The sequence below is a fragment of the Erinaceus europaeus genome, chromosome 10 (genome assembly GCF_950295315.1).
Source record: "Erinaceus europaeus chromosome 10, mEriEur2.1, whole genome shotgun sequence".
NCBI lineage: Eukaryota > Metazoa > Chordata > Mammalia > Eulipotyphla > Erinaceidae > Erinaceus > Erinaceus europaeus.
Window position 1 is genome coordinate 100339082 of NC_080171.1, and position 24492 is coordinate 100363573.

The window sequence follows — 24492 nt, forward strand, 5'->3', positions numbered from 1 at the left end:
AGTGTACCCTCATGCAGGTGGGGAGCGGGGACTCAAACCTGGATCTTTGTAAGCTGCGGGTACCACCACCTGGCCCCTGCAAATTACCACAAACTGGCCACTGGAAACAACATACATTTATTGTCTTAAGAGTTCTTGAGGGCAGTCTGGGAGATGGCACATAAATAAAGCATTGGACTCTCAAGCCTGAGGTCCAAAGTTCTATCTCTGACGTTGAATGTGCTGGAGTGAAGCTCTGCTTCTGACTTTTATAAACAAACAAACAAAATTTCAGAGGTCTGAGATCAGGGTTGGAGAGAGTTCACTAGGTAGGGCACTGCCTTTCCATGCATATGACTTCGGTTCAAGCCCTGGCAACCCATGGGAGATGCTATGGCACTGGGCAAAGCTCTGGTGCTAAAATGTCTCCCCTCCCCTTCCTCTTCTCCCCACCAGAACAGTGAAACTATATATGCATGAGGCCCTGGACAAACACACACACACACACACACACACACACACACAGATATCAGCTTCACTGGACTGAAAGTGGATCAGGTAGGTAGGGCTGCCCTCCTGCTGGGGGCACTAAGCTGAATTCTATTTCCCTGCCTTCTCTCGATTCTAGAGCTGCCCTCCTGGCATCACTTTGTGGGTGTCCTTTCCTTCCTCACCACACTGCCAAACCTCTCTGCTGAGGCCTTCTCTGTGTCTGAATCAGATCTCACTCAGTCTCCCCTTCATATGCACATATGTGTTTACATGTTTTTTTATTTTTTTTTTAATTTACTATCTTTATTTATTGGATAGAGACAGCCAGAAATCAAGATGGAGGCGGGTGATAGAGAGGGAGAGAGACAGAGAGACACCTGCAGCCCTGCTTCACCACTCATAAAGCTTTCCCCCGTAGGTGAGGACCGGAGGCTTGAACTCAGGTCCTTGTGCCTTGCAATACATGTGCTCAACCAGGTGTGCCACCACCCAGCCCCTGTTTACATGTTTATTTATTTATTTATATTATTTTCCCTTTTGTTGCCCCTTTTTTATTGTTGTTGTAGTTGTTACTGTTGTTGTTATTTATGTCATTGCTAGATAGGACAGAGAGAAATGGAGAGAGGAGGGGGAAGACAGAGAGGGGGAGAGAAAGACAGACACCTGCAGACCTGCTTCACCGCCTGTGAAGCGACTCCCCTGCAGGTGGGGAGCCGGGGGCTCAAACAGGGATCTTCGAGCCAGTCTTTGCACTTTGTGCCACCTGCGCTTAACCCGCTGCACTACTGCCCAACTCCCTGTTTACATGTTTTTAATAAAGATTTTTTTTCACAAGAGAGAAGGAGAACCAGAGCATCATTCTGGCACATGCGATGTCAGTGATCAAACTTTGAACCTCAGTTTATAAATCCAGAATTCTACCACTGTGCTACCTCTTGGACTGCACTTGTGACTATATTTTAAAGATACTTATGGAAAATTCCTCTATCTTAAAAAAATAATTGGGGAGGGGATTAGGCAGTGGCTCACCAGGTTAAGCTCACATAGTACAAAACACAAGGACCCATTCAAGAATCCCAGTTCAAGCCCCTGACTCCCTCCCTTCAGGGGAGTCACTTTACTAGCAGTGAATCAGGCTTAAGGTCTCTCTCTCTCTTCTTTTTTTAAAATTTTTAAATATTTATTTATTTATTCCCTTTTGTTGCCCTTGTTGGTTTATTGTTATAGTTATTACTGTTGCTGTTATTGATGTCGTCATTGTTGGATAGGATAGAGAGAAATGGAGACAGGAGGGGAAGACAGAGAGGGGGAGAGAAAGACACCTGCAGACCTGCTTCACCAGCTGTGAAGTGACCCCCCCCCCCCGTAGGTGGGGAGCTGGGGGCTCGATCCAGAATCCTTACTCCAGTCCTTGTGATTTGTGCTACCTCCACTTAACCCGCTGCAATACAGCCTGAGTCCCCAGGGGGCAGTTTCTGAGGCTGATGAAGAAGAGGGTCTGAGAGGGTCAGAGCCTGGCAGAGGTGTGAGCAGGGCTAAGAAAGAAAGGCTGGACACCTGCTTCTGGATGATCAGTAGCTGGCTTTCCCTGGGACCATGGCATCCCAGGTGGGCATAAAAACACCTCTGTCAGAAGTCGGGCGGTAGCGCAGCTGGTTAAGCGCATGTAGCACAAAGCGCAAGGACTGGCCTAAGGATCCTGGTTCCAGCCCCTGGCTCTCCACCTGCAAGGGAGTCGCTTCACAAGTGGTGAAGCAGGTCTGCAGGTGTCTGTCTTTCTCTCCCCCTTTCTGTCTTCCCCTCCTCTCTCAATTTCTCTTTGTCCTATCCAACAATGATGACATCAATAACAACAACAATAATGACTACAACAATAAAACAACAAGGGCAACAAAAAGGAATAAATAAATGTTTTAAAAAACACCTGTGTTTGCATGACGAAAAACGGCAGAAACACAGGTCACATGTATGGACATGTGACACAATCCAACTATATCTGTCCCTAGAAGGACAGCCACCCAGACAGAAACATATTTTTCTCCCATGGAGATAAATCAAACCTGGGTTCAGAAGATCTAAAAGACAAGGGGAGACACATGGGGATTGATGAGACATGAAGGCTCCCAGAATCTCTCTCTTTCAGACACAGCAAATGTGAACATGCATACATAGAGTCTGCATGCATATCCCAAGCACAGGCCCACCCCTCCCCCCAAGTGCTCAGCTCCCACCCAGGTGCACTCCTGGCACCCCTGAATGGCGGGGGTGCTAACTGCCACCTACTTCATCCAAGAGCAACAGTACCTCCCGCAGAACCTGGGGTGGGGGAAGGAGGGCACTAGAAGGATGAGAGGGTGTCCATCCATTAGGTACAAGTGGATTCAGCTGACTTGCTTGAGACAGTCTGTCCGAGGAAATTCTTCAAGTCCTGGCCTCCACTCAAAGGGATCCATGAGGAAGGCAGAGCTGTCTAAATGCAAGCGGATAGTGGGCCTGGATTGCAGGCTTTAGACTCAATAGCCCCTCCACTTTCTACAAGTGAGCAGGTGAGACGGCTGGGAGATAAAGGATCTCTCCCCTTCCTCCTAGTTGTCACCAGCAGGAAACACACCGGTGACACCTCTAAACTAAAGGCCTATCTATAGGAACAAAGTGAAGTCAGGAACAGGCTGCAAGATCCCCCAGTGCACAGGCCTCCACTCTCTGGGCCCAGCTCTGGAGCGGCACTTGCTGCTGAGTGACTGTAGGCTGACCTCCTTTCTCAGCTGGTGAGAGGTGTGTGATGGCAGCTGGCTGGACTGAAAGTCTCCTAAAGCCAGAGGGGGCCTTGCAGACCAGGAGTCTCTGATTTCGCCCACACGCAAGAGTTAAATAGCTGACAGAATCCTCCAGAAGCAGGACGAGGCAGAGCTGAGGACCAAATTGGCAGCTTCTCTCTGCAGGGCTCCCTGAGGACTAGTGGCTCCACCCCCTGGGAGTCTCCGGGGCAGCCATACTCCGAGGGGAACGAGAACAGCCCGCGGGGTGGGCGGAGCTCCACTGTGAGGCAGAGTGGGCGGGGCGGGACCCGGGAAGTGGGCGTGGTAGGGGCGGGGCGGACGCGCCGATCGGGCTTTGGGGGCGGGGCCCCGGCCTTGAGGTCGCTTTCCGCCGCCGCGGCGTTCCACCCTTTAGGCGCCGGACCCCCAGCCGCCTGCTCCTACTCGCTGCTGTCGTCTGCTGTCTGCAGCAGTCTCTGCGCTCCACCATAGCGAGGCCCTGGCGGCGCCGGAACCCGCAATGTCGGGCCCCAATGGGGACCTGGGCATGCCGGTGGACCCGGATGCGGAAGGCGAGGACGACAGCTTCGGGGAAGCAGGTGACCCAGGCGGGCTGGGAAGCTGCCTTTGCTGGGAAGCGCAGTGGGGACCTACAAGGAGCCCCATCTTCCTCCCGTCCCTGGAAGGGGGACTGCTAGCCACAGGTGTCCTCTCAGGGTTCAGGGCGAGCCCCTAGAAACCGGGTCATTAAAGGTCTGTGGTCCCATTTCACAGATGGGGTCACTGAGGCCGCTGCAGAGACTCTGCACCAGCCGCTTCCTTCAGCACAGCAGAGAAGGGGGCTCCTTAGGAGCGGGGCTGGGCGTGCATTGGCTGGGGGGCGAGGGGGTGCACCTGCCCTGCTGAGTCAGCATTCCCCACTCATCTTTGCTGCTGGAGCCTGGACCTACATGACTAGATTATAAAGCAGACTGTTGCCTACACAGCACTGCCCCGAGGGTCGACTTAGGGCTGTGAAGAAGGAACCATCAGCTCCCTTCTCACTTTCTTCAGCCTCAGGTTTCCCATCTGTAAAATAAAAATAGTTGTTAGTGTCTTCTGTGGTGTGTGGGAAAAATGAATGGAAACTATTTCATGGGTTCCAGGCATGCAAAAGTGTAATGTTTTATTGATTTAGAGGCAGGATTTAATATTGTAGGGTAAATCTATGGTCTGTCTTTTGTGTTGAGTCAGGTAATGGCTTTACTAGGCTAGAATTCAAGGACTAGACCCTTCACCCACTTACTGATACATTGAATATAGTGATTTTAGAACATTCAGAAGTAAACTGGGAGGTGGCTTAGGGGATTAAACATTGGATTTTAAAGCCTAAAATTCTGAGTTCAATCCCTGGCATCACATGTACCAGAGTTATGCTTTCCCCTCTCATTAATTAGTAAACAAACAAAAAAGAAAGAAAGAAAGAAAGAAAGAACATTCAGAGTTGTGCTGTGCATCTATCTTCATGGTAAGTTTTAGAATATTTTCATTAGCTAGGCTCTGCTAACACAGGCCTCCCCCCCCACACACACACACACACCTGGGGTAAGTGGAGAGTTAGCCAGTTTGTCCTGGGCCCTGCTGGGGTGGAGCAGCCAGATAGAGTGTGGTAGCTGTGCTGAGAGCTTCAGGAGACACCTCCCAGGACTCACATGGGGTAGACATTGGTAGAGGTCATAGGACTTAGCACAGTGTGGGCAGAGGGTCCCCTGCTGAAGGCACAGACTTGGGCCTTTTCCTTGTGCCCTTGACACAACTTGGCCTCAGTGTGTGGACTCACCCTCAGCTCCAGGCTTGTCTCCTACAGAGTGCAGAGTGATGGTAATGACCATGTATTTAGCTCATACTAGCTGTGGCCAGGCCATCTTGGAATTCTTGATTTATTGAATGCTCACAACAACCCAAATATATATATATTTAAAGAAAGGAATTTGGGGAATAGCGATTTATTTAGTTTACATCATAGCACTGTGACTTGCTTGTAAATCAGTCTGTTGCCTATACAGCATTGCCAGGGGGTTGGGATAGGGTTTGAAAAGGTAAGTACTGACCGTGTATATTATTTCCCCAATAAAGTGATATGGAAAAAAAGGGGGAATCAGCTCCCTTCTCAGCAGGGATTAGACACAGGGCCCCACTCATGCTAGGTATGCACTTTACTGCTGGGATACCTCATCAGCACCAGCAGCTCAGTTTGGAACCCCTATTTCCAGAAAGGCGCAGTAACTTCTTGGGATGCAGCACCTGCTCCCCAAATCTGAATTGTGGCTCTGCTGGGCCCTTCTTTCTGGGTTCCTTTTCCTCATCAGTATCACTAGACTGACTTTCTGGGACCCTGCCCTCTGTGCCCTCTATGTACAGATTACAGGCATGACTGTGGTTCCCCCAGAATGCAGACACATTTGCACCAAAGGACCAGACCTGTGCCAACTCTGTCCTTTCCCAAATAACAGCAGCTTCCCCTTGGATCCCGTGCTGGCAACTGAGTGTATCTGAGTCATGGACTGGCTTAGAACTAAGTTCCGCAGTGGGCACAGTCCCAGACCTTCGGTCCTAAAGGATAGTGTTTGACAGAAAAAGCAGGTCAGGTGTGACCATGGAGGAAGGAGGGATGGTTTCTGGTGGAAACGAAGAAAGACTTATTGAAAGAGGATACATTTTCAGTTGGTCCCTTTTTTCTTTCTTCCTCTCTTTTGTGATTTTATTTTTCATGAAAGAGAGAACAAAACACCACTTAGCTCTGGCATATGGTGGCCCTGGGGATTGAACATGCTTCTGAGGGCCTAGGCATGCAAGTCTTTTTTCAATTATGAACAACAAGTCCATTAGATAACAGGGGTATAGTTCTACACAATTCCCACCACCCTCCAGAGTTCTGCATCTCACCACCTCCGGAAGCTCTCCTATTCTTTATCCCAGCATGCAAGTCTTGTGCTCACCCATTAAGCTGTTTTCCCAAGCTCTTGTGCTTGTTCCTGAGCGTCGTGAGGTGACTGAGGTATTCTGGGTGTTAGGGATAGGTAAGTAAAAGCAGTAGGACTAGACTTCACTTCAGTCATTCATTGAACAGATGCTCACTGTGCTAGTAAAGGCACCTGGGAAAAACCAGTGAATGCACAACTAGTTCCCCTCCCGCGGGGTTTTATACACTGATGAGGAGACAGGTCAGCATAATCACAGGGAGCTGGGGAAGGCAGAGCAGTCAAGATTAGGACCTGCTCTGATACGGGGCACTGAGAGACCCCTTGGGATGACATCCAGTCTGTGCCTTGAAGGATGAGTGGGATGAAGGAGGAAAGGAAGACAGGACACATCACATCCAGACACCACAGCATGTTCAAAGGGCCTGAGGTGGGCAGAAGCAAGTCTGAGAGAAGGCATGGGAAGCAGGCCTGGAGAGGTGACAGGACTTGCTGGCTGCTCTGTCCTGAGGGTAGAGGAACCTAGGGTTGGCTAGAGAGTCAGGTCTGCCTGGGGATAGAGACCTTGATTGCAGAGCTCAGAAATAGCTCTGGGCTCCGGAGCTGGCAAAATAGGTCAGTTGAATAAGTGCACTGCTTTGCCATGAGTGTTAACCTAGGTTCAAGCCCGGTCCTCACCACAATGAAGGAAGCGTTGGTGTTACTGTCTTTCAGGCTTACTGCTGGGACTCAGTGCCTGCACCACAAATCCACTGCTCCTGGAGGCTACTTTTTCCCTTTTGTTGCCCTTGTTTTATCATTGTGGTTATTATTGTTGTTATTTATGTCATTGTTGTTGGATAGGACAAAGAAATGGAGAGAGAAGGGGGGAGAAAGACACCTGCTTTACCACTTTTGAAGCGACCCCCCTGTAGGTGGGGAGCTGGGGGCTCTAATGGGGATCCTTATGCAAGTCCTTGCGCTTTGTGTCCCCTGCACTTAACCTGCTGCACTACCGCCCGACCCCCTCTGTCTGTCTTTAAATTAATAATAAATAAATGAACAGTGGGGGTTCTGGCCTCTATGCAGTTGGCAAAGAGAGTGGAGAGGAACTTGTACCTGGCCTGACTTCACAGGCTGTTCATCTCCTGTGTGTTGACTACCCCTTGACAAGACTAACCTGAGAAGAAAGCATGGTGGACTGAGGAGTCATTTCTCCAAGGCCTTTCTTCTCTCTTTTGCTATCTACCCCTTTTCCAGCTGGAGGCTCTGAAAGTAGGGATTTGCCTTTGGAACCAGGGTGGGGGACACGTGATAGTGGGTACTAAGAGCCCCAAAGAGACATGGAACCCTGACTCTCTCTCTCTCTCTCATTAATCCCAGAATACGCTGCCATCAACTCCATGTTGGACCAAATCAACTCCTGCCTGGACCACCTGGAGGAAAAGAACGACCACCTCCATGCCCGCCTCCAGGAGCTGCTGGAGTCCAACCGGCAGACGCGCCTAGAGTTCCAGCAGCAGCTCAGCAAGGCCCCCAGTGATGCTAGCTCCTAGGCTCCAGGAGACCCCAGTCAGGACCCCACCCTGCCTCCCTGGGCCAGACTGTTACCCAGGCACTTAACTTACCACTTGGCTTAGATCCCTTTTCTAGGACCAGCCTCCAGGTCCCCCATTGGGGCTGCCTGCCTGGGCCACCCTCTGGCACTCAATGGGCCTGCCTAGGCCAGCCTCCACCTCTCAGCATTTCTTCTGGAGCCAGATGTGGGCCTGGAACTCACCCACGTTGTCTGTCTGCACACAGCTTGGACTCTTCCCATTCTGCCCTCAGCTGGGCCTGATGTGCCCATATTAAATGGGTCTTCAACACCACTACTCCTCTCTTCTGTATCCTGAAAACAGAACTCCTATAGCTGCCAGAGGGGAACATGACAGCCAAGCTGACTCAGGAGATCCCAGACCTTGACTTTCTTGTATTTCCTTTTTGTTAATTTCAGCACCATGTCATGAACCCATGGCCTGAATGCATGCATTATAGGGGTGCTGAGCAGCCTCCCCAGGACCAGGCTTTTCATTCTTTATTTCAGAGAGACGAGAGGAAGAGACATCATGGGGAGAGAGACAGCACAGCACTACTCCACCATCCAAGGAGCCCCTCTGTAGTGCTAGACTTGAGCCTAGGGCTTCACAAATGGTAAGGGACTCTACCAGGGAACCTACTCCCTGGTCTCAACTTTCTTGTTTTTCTGGACATAAAGCATGCAGATGAAGCAGGATGTATTCCCACTTGCTGTGCTCCTGGCCAGCAGGCCCTTTCCAGCCTCGTGGAAACAGCATCAGACATGCTGTGTGACCCCATGCTATGCACTCAGCCTCTCTGGACACTTGGGCCTTTCTCTGAGATAACTACAACTTTGTGTGTCATTCTCTGCTCTTCAAAAAACAGGGCTGGGCTGGTTCTCTGTCACCAAAGTTGTGTTTTTTTTTTTTTTTTTTAAGGAGAAAGGAGAGAGAAACCCAGAGCATCACTCTGACATATGCACTCTGACATATGCTAGGTTTAGCACTCAAGACTTCATGCCTGAGCATCTAGCATTTTATCCACTGCACCACCTTCCAGGCCTGTAAGGCTCTTTTCAAATAGGGAAGTTACCAAACTCAAGAACGAAGTCGGCTTGGGCCCCATTCACTGATGATTGATTATTGGTTGTGAGAGGAGACGGAGTGGGGTCCCTGTTTGTGAACCAACTCAGACCAGAAGGCCTGAGCAGCAAGAGCCCCCACTCCTGGACAGAGGCCAGCACAGAGCCCAAACTCCTGCCCACTCACCAGATGTATGACCTTCAGCGAGTCACCTGACCTTGCTAGGCCCTAGTTTCATATCTGTATGTTGGGGATAATAAGATGTACTTCCTACCCATTGTGACAATGAAATGATATGTGAATAAGATGTACCTCCACCCAGATGTGAAGATTCAGTGAGATGTAAATGAAGATGCCATCCCAGCCTGACCCATTAGTAGGAAAGGAACTCTGAGGTGAAGCATCTTTTTGAGCAGAGTTCCTGCTTCTCAGGAAGGTTGTCATTACCCTTCTGAGACTGGCATTGTCCCACAGACAGAAGGGCTTTGGGATGGGGACTGCTACCAAACTACTTTATTTTATTGACTTTTGAGTAAAAATAGCAGTATGTCAAGGCTTCCATGTAGACTCCTAAAAAGCACAGCAGATCTGGACCCAGACGGGCTAGGAGTGGGAACACCCTCTATCATGTTTTGAGGCGGCTTGAGCGCCTTGGCAGAAGGGGTGGAGGGGCTGTCACCTTGTTGGCAGTTTTTGCCACATCCTGGGAACTAGGTGGGATAGGTGTGCGGCCACTGGAGGTGAAGAGAGCAGTCAGGGCATTCCTGGCGTTGATGGCACAGCGGCGGCTCACAGGCCTGGTGGTGGGGCTGGGGTTCTTGGCCTTCTTGTATTTCTGGACACAGAGGGTACAGGTGAGGTAGGGCCTCCTCTCTACCTTGTGTACTTTCCACCACCAGCTGCTTCCCTGGCCCAGCTAGGATTGAGTCACACATGCTATGTGACCTGTGAGATTCACTCAGCCTTTCTGGCCAGAGCTCTGGAGCCAACAACCCAGCCCACAGCACCTCTCACGACAGGAACAGAAATGACCCAGCCCACCCAGCTCTGAGTGCCTTTGCAGGTGGGGCCTCCCTCCCTGTATTTTGGGAGAGGGGAGCTTCCAGAGGGCTCTGAGGACAGGCACAGGAAGGAGCCACACACCAGCTCAAGGTCCTGGGCAGGGAGGGTGAGGCAGGGGCCCAGCTCACCTGCAGGTTCTCAAAGTGGGCCAGGGACTTGCAGTGGGAGAGTTGTGCCCCCGAGTTGCTGTGGTAGAACTTGTGGCAGATGCGGCAGATGTAGCCCATCACAGGCACCAGGAAGTCCACGCCTGGGGGAGAAGGGAGGGAAGGGGCTCAGCTGCCGCCCTCTCTGCTGCCCACCTGTGCCCCCCACCATCCAGATGAGAGAAAGGAAGGGTGTAGAGGGCCAAGCTGTCTGGACAGCCAGTGTGGCTGGAGTCTGGGGGGTCCCTGCACCTCCTAGAAGAACCATCACTGTGCTGAGAGGCCTGGGCTCCTGCAGGTGTGGGCAGGGCTGGGGTCTTACCATACGCGGTGTTGGGGCTGTAGGTCTCTGAGCCTTTCCACTCCTCTATGGAGATGTCTCTGGTCCTCACCTAGAAACAGGGAGTGTGGACCTCAGTTCTGGCTGCTTCCTCAGCCTCCTCCCATACTAGCAGGAAATGGTATCATGCGTTAGTGCCTACAGATGACAGTACCAAGCCTCTAGAGCTTGGGGTGCAGGGGAGGTCGTCTCCCCTAGGCTGGGAGTCTAGTCTCAAGCCTGCCTCCCACATACTCTCCCAAGCACCTGCTTGCAGAATTCCTCATCAACTTCAATCTCATCTTCATCATCATCTTCATCATCCTCTTCATCTTCATCACCTTCAAAGCAACCCACTGCGTCCACTGTGATGAAGTGGTCCTCATCCTGCCCAGCGATCTCCTTCTCCAGTGTCTTCAGCTGCATGTTGTCCAGGGCTCAGGTCAGCTCAGATCAGCTTGGGGCCATACTCCACCCAGCCCACACTCTCACAGGTTCAATCCTTCTGCCTGCCACGTGGCCAAATGGACCAGACCTCAACTGCATGTGTGACCTTGGCCAAGGCAGTGTACCTCTCCAGGCTCATGGCCTCTGTGGGAGCTGGGATTACCTCCTTGGCTTTGTCCTTGTGCCCCTGGGACTTCACATGCTCCACAAACTTGCGGGGCGTCTTGAAGTAGCGGTTGCAGACAGTGCAGAAAGGTCGCAGGGATTGCTTGGCAATCTGGGGAATACAGGCGGCTCGGGGGTGTCCACTGGGCAGCCAGAAAATGCCCAGTGAGCCTATCACAGCTGTGCCCCACCCGTGGACCAGAAGTGGACCAACACCTCCCCTTCCTGTGCCATTGGTTACAAGCTGGGGCAGCAGGTGGCAACAGAGACAGAGAAAAAGCCCCGGGAGTCCCTGAGGCTCAATGACGGGATGTCTTGAAAACCCTTATGGGGTCAAAGAGACAACACAATGGTTATGCAAAAGACTGTCATGCCTGAATCTCCTGAGCTCCCAGGTTCAGTTCCCAGCACCAGTATAAGCCAGAGCTGAGCAGTGCTCTAGTGAAAGGAAAGGAAGGAAGGCAGGCCCTGATCAGATGAGAAAATTAAAACCCAAGGAAGAAACAGTGAGAAGCCGAGCCTACAAGCTACGGCCACACAGAGACAGAGTGCCACTTCCTCTCTACTCCCAGCCCAGGCTCCTTCCTTCCTGGAAGCCCACATCCCTCCTACCTTGTGGTCCTGTGTCCTGCGGTGCTGGATCAGGTCCCCAAAGTAGTAGACCTGGCAGGTGTTGCACCAGCGCCTTGGCAGAGGCTCTCTGAGAGATGACAGTGAAATCAGTATGGCACCAAGTTCATTGCCAAGACTGCAGCCCTCCTAGGTGCTCCACAGACTCCAAATGATTCCAAAGATCCTCCAATGGGATTGTTTTTGGAAATGTAATAAACTGCTTTTCAGACTCCTCTGGAAGAAGACTTAAACTAGAATAGCCAAGTGTTGAGGAGGTAGCTTCACACGTATGAGACGCAGGTTCCAGTGTAGCAGCCCCCACCTCCACCCCCAAGAGAGGAACCACCATTAACTTTCCGAAGAAAATGAACATGACATTGGCTATGAGAAGAATTCAAACCGTAATATTAAAACTGTAGTGGGATTCCAGAGCAGTGCCCTGGGCCCCTCTCTTAGGAAGCAAATATTCGGTTATCAGAAAAGTCATGACACATTTTCCCTAGAAAAACATAGAAAAATATGTCATGACTATTCTGACAATCCAGTTTGTAAATCTTAAAATAATAAGCACTGTAGAGTGATATATGTAAATCAGCCATGTAAGGGTGGGGCAAATCTAGGGCCCTCTCACCTTTCTGCCCACAGAGTGCCCACCCTCACCCCAGGCTCAGCCTTCCTGGCACCACTCACTGGCCCTCTTTCTCCAGCACGTCTCGAGGCACAGGCAGCAGGGAGAGCAGGCAGGCTTGGCTGGTGTGCTGTAGCTCCCCGAGCTGCTGCTGGTGCTGGGCCCCCGCCATATGCTGCTGGAAGTCCTGCAGAGAGGAGCAAGAACAGGTGTGAGGAGGAGTGCACCTAGGACAGGCAGTGCAGGACCAGAATGAGGCCTGTGACCTGGGCAGCATGGCTATCTGCCGCATACAGGAGGCCCTTTCTCTTCCAACAAGCACATGTGGGCCACAGAAGGATAGTAAACTGAGGCATAGAGTGAGCACACACCAGTCAGTGCTCCTGCTCCTCCAGGTGCTATGAAGCACTCAAAGGTAATGTGATTAACTGCCAAGACACATGGTCCTGCTCAAGTGAGGCTGACTGGGGACACTTGCAGAAGCACAAGCTCCATTAGCACTGTGAGGGTGCAGGGCAGGGCTGGGGACTCCTGACGTCTGTCAAGTGGCTAAATCCCCAGAAGCCACTGAGATGGGCTCTAAATGCTTCTTCCAGTGGCCAGGAAATTGAGGCAAGGAAGTGCAGTCACCCTCCAAATGTACACAAGAGGCCAGTGCTAATTCAATGCAGAGTCACCTCGCTCTAAACCTTGCCTTTTTGAGGAGGCTCAGTGATGGGGCTCCTGTCTTGCATTTGTAAGGCTGAGTTCAGCCCCCAATACCATGTCTATTTTTTCTTCTTTGTTCTATCCTTCTTTTTTTTTTTTCTTTCTCTCTCTTTTTTTTTTTTCCAGAGCACTGCTCAACTCTGGCTTAAAGTGGCACTAGGGATTGAACGTGGGACCACAGAGTCTCAGACACTAAAATCCTTTTGCATAACCATTATGCAAACCCTCTCCCCTCCCAACACCATATTTAAAGCTGAAGATAGTAGCCAGGGAAGTAACACAGTGAATAAAGCATTGAACTTAAGGCATGAGGTCCTGAGTTCAACCCCTGGCATCACATGAGCCAGAATAATGCTCTAATTCTTTCCACCTTCTCATTAATAAATACAAATAAACCTTTTTTAAAAAATGGAAGAGAAAGGAAAACAAATAAATGCACTCCTAGTTCTTGACTGGTAAGAAGATATGTCAAGAAATGTCCAGCTCCTAGAGGTGGGGCTGTGTGGCTGGGACATCCTGGGTCCCAGAGGCAGTCCTGGAGAGGGGCCTGCCCTGCACCCCCCACTCTGCCCAGGCTGGCAGTACAATACCTGCTGGCTGCTGCAGTTGGCTTTGCAGATGTAGCAGAAGAACTGCAGGTTCTGCTTGGAGGGTGCACTGGCGGCGGCAGGGGTGGCAGAGGCCGAGTCACTGGAGCGCAGCCCAGTCATGGGACATACTGTGCTGAAGGCCCGGCTGTCACTGCTCTGCTGTATGGTGACCTTCAGGGAAACCCCAGCACCCCACACCTGCATGGGGAGCAGGAGCACAGCTACCACCAGCAGGGCTTCTGGGATGGGGGACAGACCCCCCAGCTCAGCTTCTGTGAGCAAGGGCCCCACGGCCTGTCCTGACAGCCCATGTTCTACCTGGGGAAACTGAGGCACAAAGGGACAGACCTGGCCTCTTTCACCAGAAGGCAGAGCTGGGGCCCAAACCCAGACACAGGCTTCCAGTGGCCCCACCCATCTTCCAGGACACTAGGGCTCTAGTTCGGGAGGAACAGGCTGGGAGGGACTCTGGTCACCAAAAGTCCTCCCAGGTCATCAGAGCAAAACAGGTGAAGGCATCTCCTCCGTGAACCACAAGCCAACCCCGTGAGGCCACCACCCAAGCACAGGATGGCTGTCACACTCTCAGTCCCAGAGGGCAGAGAGAGGTCAAGCGTTGCTGGGCACTGCAGCCTCTCACCCACCCCGTGAGGCTCCCTTGATCTGCTTTCACGTGCTCCCACTTCCAGGCCACTGGCCGGCTCCTCTGGGCTGTCCTCCATGCTGCCCTGGGCACCCACAGGCTCCAGCGAGGCCTCCTCTGGGCCTGAAACGACAGACATGTTTGTTTCCTTGAGTTCCTCTCCCACCTGAGCCCCCGGAGCCCCCAGTGTAGCATCCTGAGCCTGGGGCACAGGCAGTCCTGCCTCCCATCATCAGGCCACTGTGAACCAGCATTCACTCACCTACAGCGTCTGCCCTCTCAGGTGGTAAGTCTGGCCCTGTGGAATTGCCTGGAATTGGTGCTTGATCTGGGGCTGATGTCTGGGACTTGGTCTGACGCTGCCCCTTGGTCTGCTCTGATGGCTGTGCCAGCGGCTGCACTGGAGGTGGCTCTGGTGGCTGCTGTGGTGGCTGGCTTACTGGCTCTGATTGTGTCTGGACCTGTGGACATGTCTGTGTCTGTGCCTGCTTCTGCAGCTGTGGCTGCACCTGCCTGAATAGCTGTGAACATGCTCGCAGCTGCACCTGCTCTGGTTGTGGACGCTCAAACTCTGGAGAGGTCTGCGTCTGCGCCTGCTTCTGCAACTTTGACCGCACCCTGGCCTCTGCTGGTGATGACTGGGACTGTGTCTGAGGCTGCCTTTGTGCCTGGATCTGCAGAACCCGTGGCTGGAAGAGTGGCTGCACCCGTTCTTCCAGTGATTCAGGCAGCAGTTCAGGGGTCTGTGTCTGTTTGGGGGCTGTCATCCGAACCTGTGGCTGGACCTTTGCCTGCAGCTGTCCTTGGGGTTCCTTCTCTGTGGGCTTCTCTGAGCTGGGGAGAAAGAGGTCACATTCATTTCTTTCAATTTGCCCCAGGACTTCCCCACAAATGCCACGTCATGGGTCCCCATCTTAGTAAAAGCCTGGCAAATACATTGGCTTTTGGCCCCAATTTTTTTCTAATTAAGCTAGGAGAAGTCTCATTCACATTTTCCACTTAAAAAAAAATTTTTTTTGAGGAGTCGGGCGGTGGTGCAGCAGGTTAAGCACACGTGGCACAAAGCACAAGGACCAGTATAAGAAGGATCCCAGTTCCAGCCCCCGGCTGCCCACCTGCAGGGGAGTCGCTTCACAGGCGGTGAAGCAGGTCTGCAGGTGTCTTTCTCTCCCCCTCTCTGTTTTCCCCTCCTCTCTCCATTTCTCTCTGTCCTATCCAACAACAATGACATCAATAACCACAACAATGTTAAACAACAAGGGTAACAAAATGGAAAATAAATAAATAAATATAAAAAAAATTTTTAGGGGGCTGGGCTGTGGCTCACCTTATTGAATACACATGTTACAGTGCACAAGGACCTGAGTTCGAGTCCCCAGCCCCCACCTGCATGGGGAAAGCTTCATGAGTGGTGAAGCAGTGTTGCAGGTGTCTCTCTCACCCATCCTCTCAATTTCTGGCTGTCTCTATCCAATAAGTAAATAAAGATAATAAAAAAAATCAGGGAGTCGGGCGGTAGCGCAGGGGGTTAAGCGCAGGTGGTGCTAAGCACAAGGACCAGTGGAAGGATCCTGGTTCGAGCCCCCGGCTCCCCACCTGCAGGGGAGTCGCTTCACAGGTGGTGAAGCAGGTCTGCAGGTGTCTGTCTTTTTCTCCCCCTCTCTGTCTTCCCCTCCTCTCTCCATTTCTCTCTGTCCTATCCAACAACAATGACATCAATAATAACTACAACAATAAAAACAACAAGGGCAACAAAATAAATAAATATATTTAAATAATTTTTAAAAAGTTAAAAAAAATTTTTTTTAAATTTTTTTCAGGCAGGGGTAGATAGGATAATGATTATGCAAACAGACTCTCATGCCTGAGGCTCCAAAGTCCCAGGTTCAATCCCCCTGCACCACCATAAGCCAGAGCTAAGCAGTGCTCTGCTAAAAAAAAAAATAAAAAAAAGAAAAAATTCAAATAGAGTGAGACAGAGAGACAGAGTGGCAGAAAGAGAGAAGGAATAGCCACAGCCCTAAAGTTTCCTTCAGTGCAGTGAGAACCAGGCTACAACTTGGGTCAAGTACAGATAAAGCAGTGCACTATCCAAGTGAGCTATATTGCTCGCCCTCCATAATTCACATGTATCCAGTACCCCATAAGGCCTCCCTGCCTCTGCCCACTCCAGGACGATGAGACGCACACCCCCCACCCCATCTGGCCACCATGCCAACCTCCCACTGGCTCAACCATAGCAAAGACAGCAGGCCTGACTGGGCTATGCCCTTCCAGAAAAGTCACAGAATTAGGTCTGCTCTTCCTCCAGGTTAAAGCCCCTTCCCTGGGCAGTTCACCACCCCACCCCCAGCATTCTCAGGAAGGAGGATGCAGGAGCCTCAGCACAGGCAGGTGTGCAGCATCAGCAGTTACCTCTTGGACCTCTTAGCAGGTGGACCAGATGCCTGACAAGCCTCCGGCTCAGGTGCTGGAACTCGCTTCTTGGTGGTATCAGCTGGGTGGGAGCAGCTGTCTGAGTCTGGAAGACAGGCTACTAGTCCAAGCTGGACAGGCACCTCCCAGCTCTGGAAGAGGCCTGGGCTCCTCTCACCAAGCCCCCTCCCTCCCTCCCTGGTCTGCCCCATCATCTGCCTTTGCATCCAGAGGCCCTACCTGCCTCCCTGCTCACCTGGGCTGTCCATATGGGCCTCAGCGGTGTCCTCAGAGCCCTCTGCGGGGTCTGACTTGTCTTCCACAGGTGTTGTCTGGGAAGAAGCATCCTTTTTTTCAAAAACTGTTTATTTGGGAGTCAGGCAGTAGTGCAGCGGGTTAAGCGCACGTGGTGCAAAGCGCAAGGACCGGCGTGAGGCTCCCCACCTGCAGGGGAGTCGCTTCACAAGTGGTGAAGTAGGTCTGTAGGTGTTTATCTTTCTCTCCCCACCTCTGTCTTCCCCTCCTCTCTCCATTTCTCTCTGTCCTATCCAACAATGACGACATCAGTAACAACAATAACTACAACAATAATAAAAACAACAAGGGCAACAAAAGGAAATAAATATTTTTAAAAAACTGTTTTATTTTCCTTAGAAGGGGTCATGGAGGGGGTAGGAGAGGGGCTGGGTGGTGGTGCATCTGGTTGAGTGCACATGTTACAGTGTGCAAGGGCCTGGGTTCAAGCCCCTGGTCTCCACCTGCAGGGGGGAAGGTTTTTGAGTCGTGAAGCAAGGCTGCAGGTGTCTCTCTGTCTCTCCCTCCCTTCTCAATTTCTGGCTGTCTCTATCTAAGGATAATAAAAAAAAAATAGGGATGGGAGAGACAGAATGGGAGAGAGACAGGACTGCTTCACTGCTCATGAAGCTTCCTTCCCCCCAGCAAGTGGGGACCAGGGGCTTGAGCCCAGATCCTCGTGCATGGTAACATGTGTGCTCTACCGGGTGCATCATCACCTTGTTACCGTTCATAAAGAATTTTAGACACCCACCACCCCCCTTGTAATGACATTCCTTCTCAAGTGCACATCCTGTCTGAGCCTTGCCTATAAAATGGGCACAGGGAGCATGGACAGATCACTCAGGACAGACCTGAATGATATGTCAGAGCCCATGAAGCCTCTCTGGAGGGAAATACCTCACCCCCTAAATAGTCGCAGGAGCACAGTGAGTGTGGAAGACAACTCTGAGGGTGGGGCGACACACTCTACTGGACTGTCTTCAGCTTCCACCAGGGGGCGCCTGCCCTGGGGCCGCCCACAACTCCCCCTACAAGCAGCATGTGGAGAGCTTACATTGTTTAACCCAGCTGCCCTTTGTCTCAGATGTTTGCCAATTAATATAGACTGTTTATTAAATTTTCAGGTCATGACATAATATTTCAGGCTGCTGTATAATGGTTTCCATCTTGGTAGAATGGTAGAAATGTAACCAAGAGGAAACTAGCTCAGTGAAGCTTTGATACAGTAACCACCAGCCAGGCAGGGATTGGTGGGTGGCATGGGACAAAGAAGGTCCAGATATATGTGTCAAATACACCTGGATTTTAAGGACAAAAAAAAAAGCAGGGGGGACTCGGGCGGTAGCGCAGCGGGTTAAGCGCAGGTGGTGCAAAGCACAAGGACCGCAAAGCACAAGGTTTGAGCCCTGGCTCCCCACCTGCAGGGGAGTCGTTTCACAGGCGGTGAAGCAGGTCTGCAGGTGTCTATCTTTCTCTCCCCCTCTTTGTCTTCCCCTCCTCTCTCCATTTCTCTCTGTCCTATCCAACAAAAATGACAACAATAATAACTACAACAATAAAACAAGGGCAACGAAAGGGAATAAATAAATAAAATAAATATTTGAAAAAAAAAAAAAGCAGGGAATGCCAAAGTCCCAGGTTCAATTCCTGGTACCATCATAAGCCAGAGTTGAGTAGTGTTCTGGTTAGAAAATAAATAAATAGGGGAGTCCGGCAGTAGCGCAGCGGGTTAAGCGCAGATGGTGCAGAGGGTTAAGCGCACGTGGCACAGAGGACAAGGACCGGCGTAAGGATCCTGGTTCGAGCCATCTGCAGGGCAGGGGAGTCGCTTCACAGGCGGTGAAGCAGGTCTGCAGGTGTCTTTCTCTACCCCTTTCTATCCTCCCCTCCCCTCTCCATTTCTCTCTGTCCTATCCAACAACAATGACAACAATAACAATAATAACTACAACAATAAAACAAGGGCAACAAAAGGGAATAAATAAATATTTAAATTAAAAAAAATCAAGGGGAGAATATCAGAAGTTTGGAAAACATTAAATCCAACATACCCACTCACTTCCATATGAGGAAACTGAGGCAGAAGGAAGCAGTGTGACATCAGGTTGAGACACCAAAGGCCCAGTGTCAGTCAGCTGAGCTGAAAGCCAGGGAAGCCCCTCTCCTATGCCACCCTCCCAGCCTGCCCACCCACCGCCACTCACCTTGCCATTGGAGTTGATAGAGGAGGAGGTCCGGGTCTGTTTCTGGTGGCCCCTCCCTGAATGGTTGACCTGGGAAGGGTTTATGGGGACCCCAACAGGAGGAGGACCCAGCAGGGACTGCCGAGTGGCCTGGGGGAAGAACTGTTGGAGATTTGGGGTAGTCAGCTGTGGGGGTGTGAGGCTGGGGGTGGTCAGGTTCAAGGTGGACATGTTATAGCCACGGAGGTTACCTGAGGGCAAGAGAGGGGAAGAAGAGAGATTTCTAAGGTCAGGTGTTTTACCCCAAAGCTTTCTTGATTTCTTTGCGAGAGCTTTGCTGCTCCAGGCTCACTCTTTCTTCTTCTTCTAGCGTTTGCCCTTCTTCCGTAGCCAGTCAACAGTGTCAGGTTAAGAGAGACACAGGGGCCCGGCAGTAGCATAGCCAGTTAAGCACACACAGTATTAAGTGCAAGGACCTGTGCAAGGGTCCAGGTTCAAGGCTCTGGCTCCCCACCTACGGGTGGGGTTGGGGGACCAGAATGCTTCACAGTGGTGAAACAGGTCTGCAGGTGTCTTTCTTTCTCTTTCTGTATCTTCCCATCATCTCGATTTCTCTCTGTCCTATCCAATTAAAAAAAAAAAGGTTTTGTAGTTCCAGCACAGAGCCCCAGTGACTGGGGGCAAAAAAAAAGAGAGAGAGAGAGAGAGAGATACAGAAGGGAGAGGGGACACAACAGCAACAATACTCCCTCCAGTACAGTGGGGACTGGGCTTGAACCTGTGTCATAGACATAGCAACACAGACAGACTGCCTAAGTGAGCTGTCCTGCCACCATGCCCCCCCAGTCTAAAGACATATTTTGTTATTTATTTTCCTTTTTGTTGTCCTTGTTTTTTTTATCATTGTTGTGGTTATTACTGTTGTTGCTGATGTCATTGTTGCCAGATAGGACAGAGAGAAATGGAGAAAGGAGGGGAAGACAGAGTGGGAGAGAGAAAGACCTGCTTCACTGCTTGTGAATCGACCCCCCCCCCCCGCAGGTGGGGAGCTGGGGGCTCGAACCGGGATCTTTACGCCAGTCCTCAAGTTTTGCGCCATGTGCGCTTAACCCACTGCGCTACAGCCCAACCCTCGACCCCAAACTTTTAAGGTTAAAGCCTTAAGCTTTAAGGTTACATCACAGATAACTTGCAAGGGGCCTCTTTCCACCTAAGAGCAGTCTATCTCAGTCTCCTTTGGTCCCTATTGCGAAGGTGGCTTCGGGGCTCCTTTTCTACAGTAGTTGGGAAGAGAAAGACAAGAAAGTGTTGCAGCCACCCCCAGTAACACAGCTTACCCACATGCCTTAAAGTATGTGAAAGATACACAGATCCCTGGAATAACAAGACACTCCCTGAACAAGTCTACCAGGAACCCAGTGTATGCTAAGCTCTCCCTGCAGGCCCTCAGTCTCATCCCTGAGGCATCAGGGTGGGGGTTATCTGTGCAGTGACAAAGCTTGGGCATCATGTGGACCAGTACTTGTCCAGGTTTTTAGGGAGGGGACCACTGTCCCAGCCAGGTATCTTGGGAATCCTCTGACTCCTTTCTCTCATTACCTGCACCCACCCAAGCCATCACCAAACACCACCTGCCAGCTCTTCCTCCACCTCTTCCTACACTCCTCCCTCCTCCTCCTCTTGGCCTTTTCTGATCTTCCGATTTCCATCCCCATTCACATTTCCCCACCCCTTTCAAAAGTCACTGCCTGAACTTCAGCTGTGGCTTTTGCAAAGCAAGAGGAAGACAACAGCAAGCTGTGATCTTTCACAACCCACATTCGGCCTTGTCCTACTGCCTGCCTAATCTCTCCCATAGCTCCCAGCTGCTGGGGAACAGCGTCCATTCCTCACAGCGCAAGGTCTTTCCCAAACCCCCCACCCCCTCACCACCATGTTCCCTACATGTGACCCCACTACACTCCATCCATGTGCTCCTGTGCAGCCCTCAAGCAAGTCTGGCTTCCATCTGCCCCTGGGCCTTTGTACATTCTGCTCTTTCCACCTGGCCTGTTCCACCTGTGCTACTTCTGATCTTCCTTCAAGCCTCCCTTCAGGGGATTCTCCTCCAGCAAGTCTTTCCAGACCCTCTCTGTCCCCAGAGGCCGCAGCTCCCTATGCTAGAACCAGCTGCACATTTTTTTAAATATGTTATTTATTTATGAGAAAGATAGGAGGGGAGAAAAAGAACTCTGGTACATGTGCTGCCAGGGATTGAACTCAGGACCTCATGCTTGAGAGTCCAATGTCCTATCCACTGTGCCATCTCCAGGACCATCACAATTTTTTTCTTTAAAATTATTAGTTTATTTAATTTTATTTATTTATTTATTACCAGTTATCACTGGGGCTTGGTGCCAACACTCCGAATCCACTGCTCATGGAGGCCATTTTTTCCCCCATTTTTATTGGATAGGACAAAGAGAAATTGAGAAAGGAGAGGTAAATAGAGAGGTAGAAAGATAGATACCTGAAGACCTGCTTTGCCACTTGTGAAGCCTCCCCCTGCAAGTGTGGAGCCAGGGGCTTGAACCTGGATCCTTACACTTAGTGCTATGTGCACTTAGTAACTGGGTGCACCACCGCCCCCCCTTTTTTGGCCAAACAGAGAGAAATTGAGAAGGGGAGAGAGATAGACATCTGCAGACTTGCTTCACCGCTTGTGAAGCATCCTCCCTACAGGTGGGGAGCAAACCCAGATCCTTGCACATGGTGATATGTGTGCTTAACCTGGCCCCAATAAGTTTATTTTTAATTAGAAAGAAAGGAGAGAAAGAGAGAGAGAGAGAGCGCCAAAACATCACTCTGGCACTTGTGATGCCAGGAATTGAACTAAGGCCTACTCATGTCCCTGTCACATTGCTGAGACAGGAAGCACATGGGTTAAGAGACTAGGCCACACATGTGATGAGAGCTAGTTATAAGCCATGTGACCCTGAGGAAATAAGCTCCCCCTATTTAATTTCAGTCCCCTGTAAAGTGGGCATAATAACATAACTTGGATTACAATGCTTTATGAGGCATAAATTAAATATACAGCATGCCTGGTATGTAATTAGTATTCAGTTAACATTAATTGAAGGGGGGGCTGGGCAGTAGTGCAGCAGATTAAGCGCACATGGCACGAAGCACAAGGACCAGCGCAAGGATTCTGGTCTGAGCCCCCGGCTCCCCACCTGCAGAGAGGCTGCTTCACAAGCGGTGAAGAAGGTCTGCAGGTGTCTTTCTTCCCACCCACCCCAGTCTTCCCCATCTCTCTTGATTTCTCTATGTCCTATCCAGCAACAACAATAACAACAACAAGGGCAACAAAAATGGGGGAAAATGGCCTCCAGAAGCAGTGGATTCATAGTGCAGGCACCGAGCCCCAGCAATAAACCTGAAGGCCAAAAAAAAAAAAAAATTAATTGAAGGGACCAGCGAAGTGGCCCAGTGGCAGAACCAGGCTTTCCATATGTGACCAAGTAGAGAGTGTCAAAAACAAGACCAAGGACAGGGACTGGAGGTAGTATAGCAGGTTAAGCACACATGTCGCTAAGTGCAAGGACCGGAGTAAGGATCCCGGTTCGAGCCCCCGGCTCCCAACCTGCAGAGGGGATGGGGGAGTCGCTTCACAAGCGGTGAAACAGGTTTGCAGGTGTCTGTCTTTCTCTTCCCCTCTGTTTTCCCCTCCTCTCTCCATTTCTCTCTATCCAACAACAATGACAGCAATAACAACAACAATAAACAACAAGGGCAACAAAAGGGAAAAAATAGCCACCAAGAGCAGTGGATGGACTCATAGTGCAGGTACCGACTCCCAGCAATAACCCTGGAGGCAAAAAAAAAAAAAAAAAAAGACCAAGGACAAGATTAGGTGAAGCTCCATGGATGATGAGGTGGCACTGTAGCATCTCTCTCCTCTTTCTCTCATAAAGGTATACAAATAAATATGAGCCAGGGAGGTGGCTCAGTGGAGAAACACATGATAAGGCACTTGATTTTTCCCTCAATAGGGCATTAAAACTTTTAAAACAGAAAAAAATCTCTACACATATATGCAGGGATAGTGTGCCAACTAGCTCTTAAAATTAGGGGCTGAAGAGGTGTCATGGCCCTCCTTTCATGTGTGAGGCTCTGGGTTTGATTCCCTGCACCACATGGGAACATCCACCACAGATGATGGAGTGGTGCTTTCCACTCTCTCTCCCTCTTATTGTCTCTCTCATTCTAGAAAAGGGGGAGAAAACATTGGGTCAGGGAGGTGGTTCAGTGGTAATACAGACACATAAAGCCATAGATTCAGTCTACCACAGCATGAAGTGAATAACACAATGAAGCAAGGCACTCACACAATGACACATGCTAGAAGAAGAAGGCACAAAGGACACGGACAAGTCACACACTGAGGAAAAATATTTAGTGAATATAAAATACTCAGATTGGACTAACACTCTAAGAAATGTAAGCAAAAGCGTAAGTGATATAGTCTCTTTATGCCAACTGGATTAGTAACTCATATATACACACACATAAACATGACTATACTTTCAGGGATCATTTCTATAGTTCTTTACACACACATAAATATATAAAGCATATATACCCAGTGTTGCTGTGGGCATGGTGAGGCCGGTACTGTCATACGTGGCTGGTGGCACTGCAAACTGGTCCAGTCCTTTGGGAAAGCAAGTCAGCAAAAGTTATCAACAACCATCACATATCCACCCACCACTGACCCAAGTCCCAATCTTAGGAATCAACTCTAAGGATATTATCACAAACAAGATATTCATCCCAGTGCAAGTAAAGCAGCAAATAAAAGGCTGAGGGAGTTTAGATGAGAGATGGGCACATCTCTCCAACAGAATATTAAGCTGTTGGGAGTCGGGTAGTAGCGCAGTGGGCTAAGCACCCGTGGCACAAAGCCCAAGGACCAGCATAAAGATCCTGGTTCGAGCACCCAGCTCCCCAACTGCAGGGGAATCTCTTCACAAGCAGTGAAGCAGGTCTGCAGGTGTCTGTCTTTCTCTTCCCCTCTGTCTTCCCCTCCTCTATCCATTTCTCTCTGTCCTATCCAACAATGACGACAACAATAGCTACAACAATAAAAAAACAATGGCAACAAAAGGGAATAAATAAATAAGTAAACTCTTAAGAATGAATTTTTTTTTAAAAAAGCCTTTTTTTTTTTTTTTTTTTTTAACCAGAGCACTGGTCAGCTCTGGTTTATAGTGGTGCAGGGGACTGAACCTGGGACTTAGAAGCCTCAGACATGAGTTTGTCTGCATAACTATTATGCTGTCTACCCCTGCCCAATTTTTTAAAAATAACCTTATAAGGTCAGGTGGTGGAACAACTGGTAAAGTACACACATTACCATGCACAAGGACCCAGGTTCAAGTGCCTGGTCCCCCTGAAATAGAGAAGATTCACAAGTGGTGGAGC

The 24492-nt window shown here is 50.4% G+C and overlaps 2 protein-coding genes and 1 pseudogene across 7 annotated transcripts in view; 2 read left to right on the forward strand and 1 right to left on the reverse strand.

Annotated features, from left to right (window-relative positions):
* The first annotated feature begins 3545 nt into the window (after window positions 1-3545).
* Window positions 3546-9370, forward strand: BBLN (bublin coiled coil protein). The gene is made up of 2 exons (XM_007528867.3): window positions 3546-3829; window positions 7553-9370. The coding sequence occupies exons 1-2, from the start codon at window positions 3751-3753 to the stop codon at window positions 7723-7725; spliced, it is 252 nt and encodes an 83-aa protein (XP_007528929.1). The 5' UTR covers window positions 3546-3750; the 3' UTR covers window positions 7726-9370.
* The window catches only part of CIZ1 (CDKN1A interacting zinc finger protein 1), a 28862-nt gene continuing 8418 nt past the window's right edge, over window positions 4049-24492 (reverse strand). Inside the window, exons 4-19 of one of the 6 annotated variants that reach the window (XM_060200259.1) lie at window positions 23651-23722; window positions 19048-19277; window positions 16803-16878; window positions 16547-16652; window positions 14677-14965; window positions 14394-14592; window positions 14133-14254; window positions 13489-13686; window positions 12253-12377; window positions 11563-11650; window positions 10949-11062; window positions 10606-10758; window positions 10342-10411; window positions 10002-10123; window positions 9491-9646; window positions 4051-4298 (exon numbers count right to left, since the gene is read on the reverse strand). In XM_060200259.1, coding sequence (XP_060056242.1) covers window positions 4236-4298; window positions 9491-9646; window positions 10002-10123; window positions 10342-10411; window positions 10606-10758; window positions 10949-11062; window positions 11563-11650; window positions 12253-12377; window positions 13489-13686; window positions 14133-14254; window positions 14394-14592; window positions 14677-14965; window positions 16547-16652; window positions 16803-16878; window positions 19048-19277; window positions 23651-23722 — 2183 coding nt within the window. In that variant the 3' untranslated portion in view covers window positions 4051-4235. Of the gene's footprint in view, window positions 4299-9309; window positions 9647-10001; window positions 10124-10341; window positions 10412-10605; window positions 10759-10948; window positions 11094-11562; window positions 11651-12252; window positions 12378-13488; window positions 13687-14132; window positions 14255-14393; window positions 14966-16546; window positions 16653-16802; window positions 16879-19047; window positions 19278-23650; window positions 23723-24492 lie in introns of those variants that run through there. The other 5 variants (XM_060200260.1, XM_060200257.1, XM_060200261.1 and 2 more) reach the window with 5 other exon arrangements.
* Window positions 23583-23666, forward strand: LOC132541001 (small nucleolar RNA U3; annotated as a pseudogene).

What these genes read in the sequence shown, in the direction of transcription:
- BBLN (XM_007528867.3), top strand. Translation starts at nt 3,751, where the DNA reads ATGTCGGGCCCCAATGGGGACCTGGGCATGCCGGTGGACCCGGATGCG. An exon ending in CGACAGCTTCGGGGAAGCAG is followed by an intron (nt 3,830 to 7,552) that starts GTGACCCAGGCG and finishes CATTAATCCCAG; the next exon opens with AATACGCTGCCATCAACTCC.